At 37.9% G+C, this 10,000-nt stretch overlaps 1 protein-coding gene across 1 annotated transcript in view; it reads left to right on the top strand.

Moving 5' to 3' along the window:
• The window catches only part of Dscam1 (Down syndrome cell adhesion molecule 1), a 365,478-nt gene that overhangs the window by 315,580 nt on the left and 39,898 nt on the right, over positions 1 to 10,000 (top strand). The window contains 16 exon segments of the mRNA XM_086548222.1: positions 190 to 313; positions 1,337 to 1,509; positions 1,699 to 1,846; positions 2,158 to 2,306; positions 2,870 to 3,001; positions 3,143 to 3,310; positions 3,518 to 3,737; positions 3,867 to 4,108; positions 4,232 to 4,387; positions 4,652 to 4,794; positions 4,941 to 5,091; positions 5,368 to 5,470; positions 5,686 to 5,852; positions 6,581 to 6,815; positions 7,132 to 7,308; positions 7,425 to 7,591. Of these exon segments, the coding sequence (XP_086404348.1) occupies positions 190 to 313; positions 1,337 to 1,509; positions 1,699 to 1,846; positions 2,158 to 2,306; positions 2,870 to 3,001; positions 3,143 to 3,310; positions 3,518 to 3,737; positions 3,867 to 4,108; positions 4,232 to 4,387; positions 4,652 to 4,794; positions 4,941 to 5,091; positions 5,368 to 5,470; positions 5,686 to 5,852; positions 6,581 to 6,815; positions 7,132 to 7,308; positions 7,425 to 7,591 (2,655 nt within the window).

The raw sequence follows: 10,000 nt of genomic DNA, 5'->3' as shown, positions 1-10,000 counted from the left end.
TTTTTTGTTTGAAAATAATTTGAACTGAGCATAAACCAATGCAAAAATGAAAAGCGTAAGAGACCATTTCTTAAGTTTGTAAAACTGTATTCACCATAAATGTGATTTCACTTTTATGTGCTTTAGAAGGGTTGTCTTACTCATGGTCACTCTACAAGGATTAACATGTTTTGTGTGTGGCCTCAACAGTACCACCACGCTGGATTGTGGAGCCTGCAGACAAGGCCTTTGCTCTTGGCAGTGATGCTAGGCTAGAATGCAAAGCTGATGGTTTCCCACGACCCACTCTCGGATGGAAGAAAGCTGCAGGTTAGTGGATTTGCATATAATTGTAAAATTAATTTGAAAGCACTGGAATGTTAGAGGGAGAGAGAATGAAAGTTTGAGTAGAACAAGTGAATATAAGAGGGAGAGGGAGAGGGAGAGGGAGAGGGAGAGGGAGAGGGAGAGAGAGAGGGAGAGAGAGAGGGAGAGAGAGAGGGAGAGAGAGAGAGAGAGAGAGAGAGGGAGAGAGAGAGAGAGAGAGAGAGAGAGAGAGAGAGGAGAGAGAGGAGAGAGAGGAGAGAGAGAGAGAGAGAAGAAGGAGAGAGAGAGAGAAAGAGGGAGAGAGAGAGAGAGAGAGAGGGAGAGAGAGAGGGAGAGAGAGAGGGAGAGAGAGGAGAGAGGAGAGAGAGAGGAGGAGAGAGAGAGAGAGAGAGAGAGAGGAGAGAGAGGAGAGAGAGAGAGAGAGAGAGAAGAGGAGAGAGAGGGGAAGGAGAGGAGAGAGAGGAGGAGGAGAGGAGAGAGGAGAGGAGAGGAGGGAGGGAGGAGGGAGGAGGAGGAGAGGGAGGGAGGAGAGAGGGAGGAGAGAGAGAGGAGGGGAGAGAGAGGGAGGGAGAGAGAAGACTGAGGGAGAGAGAGAGGGAGAGAGGGAGGGAGGGAGAGGGAGGGAGGGAGGAGAGGGAGGGAGGGAGAGAGAGAGGGAGGGAGGGAGGGAGGAAAGGGAGGGAGGGAAGGAGGTAGGGAGGAAGGAGAGGAGAGGGAGGGAGGAGAGGAGAGGGAAGGAGGAGAGGGAGGTAGGGAGGAGAGGGAAGGAAGGAGGAGAGGGAGGGAGGGAGGAGAGGGGAGGAGGGAGGAGGGAGAGAGAGAGGAGGGAGGGAGGGAGAGAGGAGGGAGGGAGGGAGAGAGAGGGGGGAGGGAGGAGAGAGAGAAAGGGAGGGAAGGGAGAGAGAGAGAGAGAGGGAGAGAGAGAGAGAGAGAGAGAGAGAGAGAGAGAGAGAGAGAGAGAGAGAGGAATGGATGGATTATATTGTCACCAAATTGCTTTGAGAGAAAGAGAGGACGTAGTGACTATGAGAATCGATGGATTATAGTCACCACGTTATGGTACCCTGGTGAGGATAAACACCAATGTTCGAGGAACTCTCCAGATCAGCAGCATTCAGAAATCTCATGAAGGATATTACTTGTGCGAAGCGAACAATGGTATTGGTGCTGGACTGTCCACTGTCATCTATGTTAGGGTGCAAGGTAAATCCTCTTGATCCACAATGTTTTATGTGTTTATATCATACTTCTTGTTTAAGTCAATCTTGAATTATCAGAATTTTCCTTTATATGAAATATTTTAGGAGAAAATAAAGAGTTGTCAGATTTACAATATCATAAAATGTACAGAAAAAAAAATCAAACACTGATTTTCCTGTTCTCTCTTTTTAGCTCCCCCACAGTTCAAGATTCAGTACCGCAACCAAACAGCACGACGTGGAGAAGATGCTGTCCTGGAATGTGAGGCTGGAGGAGAAACCCCTATTGGCATCTTGTGGAGCAAGGACAAGCACAGTGTTGACCAAACATCTGAACCAAGGTAAGATGGAAATAATGTGTATGTACTGAGAGTGGTTGTTATTTTTGCTCATTTACAAACACTTTTGATAAGATACATTTACCTATGGTACAATAGTGTGCATATTTAGCATAGTGTACATGTACAATTTAATACCTTTATGTTATTATGTATCAATGATATTCATTTATATTCATATGTATAATACATAGTATACTTTACATGTATTGAGATTATCAGTAGTGAACAAGTTTGGCTGAATCATTTAACATGCGCTGACCTCTGATGACATATATCTAACCCATTTCAAACCTCCAAATGGAAAAAAACAGGTACACAATCCGTGAAGAAATGCGTGGTGGCAGTGTTCATAGCAGTCTCAGTATCAAGACAACTGATCGCACCGACTCTGCTGTCTATACCTGTGTGGCCACCAATGCTTTTGGAAGTGCAGATACCAACATTAACCTCATCATTCAAGGTATGTGAACTCTATAATTTTTCTGTAACTGTTGTATATGACTTTTCTTTCATTAAGAAAGTGGAAGAAATTTTCTACCAATGATTTTAACTAAGCTTCCTCATCTATTTGTCCAGAGGATTTGGTTAGAGCTCCTCGGAATGGATTTATACATAGTTGTAGAAGATTTTTATAGGAAGTACATCTTTGCCTATGAATGAATGAAAAAGGGAACTACTTAAAATTATAGTGTATGTCCTGTGTGTATTATTATAGGATAAATTACTGTTATATCCATGCAAGATATTCTTAACCCATTCGCGCCGGTTGACTTGCTATCACGTTCAGTGGTTTTTGGGTCAGACACCGGAGACGAAATATTTAGTCAAGGCTAGTGCACCGGGTGAGTGGTCATACAGCGCTCACTCACAGCTAGTGCACCAGAGAATCCCGAGGCGTTAAGCTTATGTGTTTGAATACTCCGGTATTCTGACCATTTAGAGCCGAAATAGCCCCGACGTGAATGGGTTAAGAAATATACACAAACATACACACATGTAATTACTTTATTTACGTGTTTGTAGAACGACCTGAACAACCCAGCAGCCTTAAGGTTCTTGACAAGAGTGGCCGATCAGTGGAACTTTCGTGGACCTCCCCTTATGATGGAAATTCTCGCATCACCCGTTACATTGTGGAATATAAGCTCAGCCGACGTCAGTATTGCATATGATCACACACTTATATTAGCATATGTAAATAGATGTATTGAAATATATGTGTATCATTTTTATACAGTATATGATAAACAGATATAAATTTATAGATAATTGAAGAGAATTTGTTATGAAATTTAGGGAACTGGGAAACCGATGGTGAACGGATGATGGTGCCTGGAAACCAGAACATGGCAGCTGTCTTGGATCTTCGCCCAGCAACGACCTATCACCTCCGTATTGTTGCAAGAAATGAGATTGGTGACTCTGACCCATCAGACACTGTGACCATCATCACTGCTGAGGAAGGTAAAACTTTTTCATTGAATGTGTTATATACAGAGAAAGCTCTAAGTTCACGATGTATGATTGGGATGATTATATATTACATTTTGTTTAGAATATTGTATATATTCGTCTCATTGCTAGCTATGTTTAATGTTGAATGATTTTTTTTCTTGGATTTACAAACATGGCAGACATACCATTATAACTTTTAACCTTTCTTTATCACAGCACCAAGTGGCACTCCACGAGACCTTAAAGTTGAAGCTGTTGACCAGAACTCCCTCCTCGTAAAGTGGAAGCCACCTCTTAGGGAAGAATGGAACGGAGACATCCAAGGCTACCAAGTAGGCTACCGTCTTGCATCATCCAATACCTCTTATGTCTATGAAACTGTGGAATTCAGCAAGGAAGTGGGCAAAGAACATCAACTGACTATCAACAAGCTGCAGTAAGATTCATATGATTGAGTTCATATTTGGTAGATACTCATGTTTTTTAATGATCTTGTAGCACATACAATGAAAATTCTACAAATTGTTTTGTTATTTCCACTTTCTAAAATTCTTCATGTTCACAGAGTGTACACTGAATATGCCGTCGTGGTCTCTGCTTTCAACAAGATTGGACAAGGACCCACAACTGGAGAAATCCGCTCCTACACTGCTGAAGGAACCCCCCAGCAACCCCCCCATGATGTCACCTGCACAACCCTGACTTCTCAGACCATCCGTGTGTCTTGGGCCTCACCTCCACTTGAGACTGTCCAGGGAGTGATCAAGGGATATAAAGTAATCTATGGGCCATCTGACAAGTGGTATGGTAAGTTTGATGGGAGTGTCTGCTAAACAATAATTTTGGATAATTTTACTACAGATTTTTTTTTTTTTTTTCTTATGATTATGATGATGATCAAATATTCAAATATACATCCAAATTTTGCAGATGAAGAGGGAAAGGACACTAAGATTACTGCCTCCACTGAGACTCACCTCCATGGACTTCAGAAGTACACAAACTACAGTCTCCAGGTTCTGGCCTACACATCAGGTGGCGAGGGAGTACGATCACAACCCATTCACTGTCAAACCGATCAGGATGGTAAGTGGAATGAACAACACTAAAATCTCTGTCATCTGGACCCAAGTAATGTAGAAGAATGTCTGATACAATTTATTGTACAATAACTATATGGTTACATTTAAAGTTCATACAATAGTTTATAAATACAAAAGATACTATGTGTTTTGTGTATTTTTAAAGAATTGATTTTTTTTTATCTGCAGATCCCAATTTGCTGAATATAATTTATTTGTTAAAATTCCTTATTCAAAATGATTGATACATATTTCTACCTTTTCTCAGTTCCTGATGCCCCTACCTCTGTCAAGGCTCTGGTTATGTCAGCTGACTCCATCCTGGTATCTTGGCTGCCCCCAGACCGCCCCAATGGTATCATTACTCAGTACACTGTTTATTTCAAGGAAGAAGGAAAGAGTGACAGTGAGGTAAGATCTTGCTCCTTTGCATTATTTTACATAAAACATTTGGAATTGATATATTGTTATGTCTATCTGTAAGATAATGACTGTTTTACTATTCTATCTCTGTTATATAAATCTAGAGATTGATAGTTGTGTTACTCTGTATATAGGCAGAACAAGAGAAACTCCTTTCAACCCACCTGAACTATGAAGCAAATGGACTTAAGCAACGAGATGAATATGTCTTTTGGGTAACAGCCTCAACAACCATCGGAGAAGGAGAAAAGTCTGAGTCTGTCCATTTGAAGCTTTCAAGCAAAGGTGTATATAATTTCCATTCCATATTTCTTTGCTTTGAAGAGCTACTTTTAGCTATTTTAAGCTAATCATAGAATTTTTAAGAATCACAAATTTCATTAATTAAATATGATTTGAATTATCTTAGTTTACCATTATTCTTAGGAATATTTACTGTTGTGGAACAAGTACACCTTTTACTGTATTATTTATATCCTTTTTCAAAATTATATAGATCTTTAGAAAAAAAACAATTTATTATCCTTTGGCTATGTTTCTAACTATTTTTTTTACCATTAGTCCCAGCCAAGATTGCGTCCTTTGATGACGAATATGTTGCCACATATAAGGAAGATGTCAAGCTCCAGTGCCAAGCTGTTGGACTTCCCAAACCTGACATCAGGTAATGATGTGAATGAGACCTAGTGGTAGATTTCCTATTTTTTGTAAAAAATGCCAATACACTGCTATATAAACTGTTATATGTGTATGCAGGGAACGTTCAAGTGTGTGTCTAAACAAGTGTGATATTGTGTTCAAGAGGCTGAGAAGAAAAGTTGTTTTACCAAGTGTAAGTAACAAGTCCATTATGTAAAATTTTCTCTTCCCTAAATACAGGTGGACCATTCGTGGTGAGCCATTTACCCCCAACGACCGCATGCGTCTTTTGACTGAAGGTTCCCTGTTGATTCGTGAAGTTTCCCGTGATGATGCTGGAGAGTACACCTGCCATGTTGAGAATCCCTATGGACAAGATACTGTCACACACACACTCCTCATACAAGGTATGTAAAATTGATATCCTACTTTTTGTGTTATTGACTTTTTTCTCTTCCTGTGCTTATTATTATTATTGAACCATCAACTCCGGATGATATGATATCACGTTATGTAGTGGCAGCACTTTCTGCAGGGGATATGATATCACGTTAAGGCTTTTTGCATGGCCAGCACGCTGGGTGCTTAAGTGTGCAGTGGTTGGCCATGGCCAGAGTGGGCAAATAGCTCAAGGCGTTAGGCCTATGTGCTTGAAATAACTCGGCCTTTTGACCGATGGGGCTAAAACTGCCTAGTTATCATTGGGTTGATAGTATCATTATTATTGTTATTATTCAAATACCTTTAGAAGAAGAAAAAAAAAAATACTTTTTAAAATTATCTTAAACTGTTATTACTTATGCAGTAGCTTCTCAAACTAAAATTGAAGTAGATGCTTATTAATTGTAAATTTCCCATTGTATTACATTAACCCATTGCCAAATGGTCAAAATGGGATATTTCAAATGCATAAGCCTAATGCCTCAGGATTTTTACCTGCACTGGCCATGGTCGAGCGCTATATGCCCGATCACCTGGTGGGCTGGCCAGGAGGATAGCCACGACAAAACATCTCGTCCCTGACGGCTGACGCTGCCACCACTTGATGTGATATCTTGTCACCCCATATTTAATGGGTTAAGATGATCACTCATAATTTTTTTATTTTCTTTGTTCTACTTTTCACTTCTTAAAGCCCCACCTCACCCACCTGAGATTCAACTCCAGTCAACCACCACCAATAGCATTGAAGTTAAGCTGAAGCCTTCTGTGATTGATGACACCACTCCCATCCATGGTTACACTGTCTACTACAAGCCTGAGTTCAGCACCTGGGAGAGTGTACAGGTTCCTGCTTCCACCAGGTCATACACTTTGGAAGGCTTGTGGTGTGGCTCTCGTTACCAGATTTATGCTTCTGCTTACAACAAGTATGTTGATGATGTTTTTTGTTAGAATACATGCTAAACGAAATCAATATTGATGCCATAGTGGTATAAGTTGAACCCATCTGCAACAGGCATTTTCTGGGGGATAGACCACTTTCGCACTATGCGTTTTTGTTCAAAATACAAGCTAGTTATACCAAATATGAATTAGTATCACTTTGCCAATATATTATAAATAGACATCTTAAGATGTAGCCTGTCTTGGAAAGATTAAGGAATTTTGAAGACCTATGTATGTAGGTTACGTAAAACTGCTGTCTTTTCTCTATATGGAAGTGCATGTTAATTACTTTGACAGGATTGGCACTGGTGAATCTTCTGAGATCTTGAACACACGCACAAAGGGCAAGAAGCCTGAGGTTCCTGAGGTTCATCGTTTTGTGGAAGTCTCTTCCACCACTATCAATCTTCACCTGAAAGCCTGGCAGGATGGTGGTTGCCCTATGAATTACTTTGTGGTTGAGTACAAACCAAGGTAGGAAAATAGATCCTCTTGAAACAAAATAGACTTTGAATTTCCTTATCACTTGGATATTTTAGATTTCAAATGAGTCAACATTAGATACCCTGTACATGTGATGCACCTTTCAGGCACCAGACTGAATGGATAATGGCAGACAACCAAGTGAGCCCCACAGGAAATTATGCTATCATGGAACTGACTCCTGCTACCTGGTACAACCTCCGTATCTCTGCTCATAATAATGCTGGTTCTTCAGATGCCGAATATGAATGTGCTACACTGACTCTCACTGGAGGTAGGTTGATATGGCTTATGTCAGAATGAAATTGACTTTTTAAAGCTTTAATATCTGAATTTTTATGTTGTAAGCATAGTTTAGTGATTTTGCTTTTAAGCTATGTTAAGCGAGATAAGGTGATTTTTTTTATATAATAAGAGCTGTTAAATATGCTATTTTCTTAGTGTGTTATATATCAAAAACAAAAATAGAAATAAAGTTAGAAAGTAAACTCTTTGATAATACCGATATTCATATGCTCTTTTCTATCTGAATATATTTACAATTAACAAAAGGTTAATTGCTATTTCTTATAAATCATTGTATATAGAGATATATTTATTGCATATGAGTGATATAGTTGTCTTTGTATATTTTAGCAAGGGTGATGGTATTTTACTATTAGTTAGTGTGAAGTAGATATTCAGGAAAACTAGAGGGTATAAAGCACACAGTGTTGATTTGTTCTTATTACGATTAAGTTCTTTGTTCCTGTTTATCTCATATATTTACCTGATGAATATTATATTTGCTTAGTGTCATAAGTTTATGTTTTAGTGTCTCAAGGCTATTCTATATCTCATTTTATGATGCTTTGATGTTTACAAGGAAGATCATTTATTCTTACTTTTTATGACGTAAGAGGTGCATGTCAGAATTAGTCATTTGAGATAAATTACATAATACTGAAGTTGGACAGATCTCAAAGCCCCCCTCAACAAGAACAGTGAGTATCCCCTGGATGTAGTGTGCTTGGTGTGTCTGGGTCCTAACACAACAAAGAGCACCTATGTTTGAATGGTGATTTTCAGAAAAAAAAATTCTTTCATTGTAGGTTCCAAAGGAGAGTTTGTTATAGAGCTATGACAAGTATTGACAATAGTGCGGGTACATGTTGTGAATTTTCTTTTGTCTTTTCTTCTAGTGATGTTCATTTAATTTTCTTCTTGTTTCAAAGGATGCTTAATTGTAAACTATATGAAAGATACATATTTAATTGAATGATACATGAGTTGTCACATAATTACAAAATTTATAATCAAAATTAAGGCATTCTAAGGGAAAGAGATCTTGTGCATATTTGATAAACATATCTATTTAAAAAAACAAAATGGTTATCATTAATTTTTCTTAGGTAATATCTCAAGTTGAAAAGGCTGATTTACATTTTGTGTTTTTCAAATTGTCTAAGTAGTAGCACAAACATTTCATCATCTCACCAATATTGAAGGCAACATTACAAAGATTGTTTTAAAGAAATATGCTTGCAATGTGATACTCACCATTAATGAATACAGTGTCCTCTGGACATGGCAGATGACATAGCAGTGAAAATAGAAGTATTTTATAGTAATAACAAATTAAGACTGAGAAATATTTTGAAAGTACTGATTGTTAAGGACAGTGATTCTTAACCCTTCCTTTGTCACACACTCCCTTGGATTGATCTTGATTGCATAAAAAAGATGAAGAAAAGAAACAGGGAAATGTTTACCTTTGGATTTACATTATACAGTATTTTTTAAATAAAAAAGTGACTGTCCATTTGGTCAAAAAAGATCCAAACAAAAATACCAGAATCATTATTAGAATCATCATTATTATTATTGTATGCTTGGTAAATTTTTACCACGAGAAGGTAAATTTACCCCTGGCTCAGAATCACTTGTGTAGTAGCTGATTTGGATGGGTTTCATATTTAGGGTATTTGTTTTAGATGAATGCATTTGTTCACATCAGAATGATTGAGGAATATACCTAGGTGTGTTTTTGTCTATCCAAATGTTTACTTGTGGGTGCAAGTTTGGTTACATACTTGTCTGTTGTTTTTTTTACTTTTTTTTGTTTGGTGCTTACAAATAATTTCTCTTTTCTGATGTAATTATGCTTTATGCATAGGTACTTCAGGGAAATGATAATTAGGAGAATAGAAAGAACATACCTGAATAAACCCTACTTATGACAAAGAGGTGAAGAGGTTTTTTATTTATTTTAATGAACAATTGTCGTAATATTTGGATAGAGAACGCTTCATTCCATATAATAGAAAAGGTTAAGATAGTGAGGGTTTCTTACATATAAATTTTGAAGAATTTGAAAGCAGACTCAGTGAATTTAAGAAATTATTATAAAGTGATACATAATTCACATATAAGTAAAAGACATAAGGATACTCTAAGGATGTTATAAATTCATGGATTTTGAATTACACTAATGCATGATCAGGCTATTACAAAGACTGTATGATAGATTTCATAAATATTTTCATGAAGTTGGAATTATTTACATTAAGTGTTACAGAATGAAATTCTAGCTAGGGAGAGTAATATATTTTTTCTTCTTAATCTTAGACAACTCAGAATTATACTGTATTATGTATGACAGACAGTGCCATTTTCACTGGTATATAGATATATTTTACAAAGA

The sequence above is a fragment of the Penaeus japonicus genome, unplaced genomic scaffold (genome assembly GCF_977035675.1).
Source record: "Penaeus japonicus unplaced genomic scaffold, GWHDUDI00000001_assembly GWHDUDI00000002, whole genome shotgun sequence".
In the NCBI taxonomy this organism is placed as follows: domain Eukaryota; kingdom Metazoa; phylum Arthropoda; class Malacostraca; order Decapoda; family Penaeidae; genus Penaeus; species Penaeus japonicus.
The sequence above is the reverse complement of the archived record's forward strand: the minus strand, read 5'-3'. Positions and strand labels throughout refer to the sequence as shown.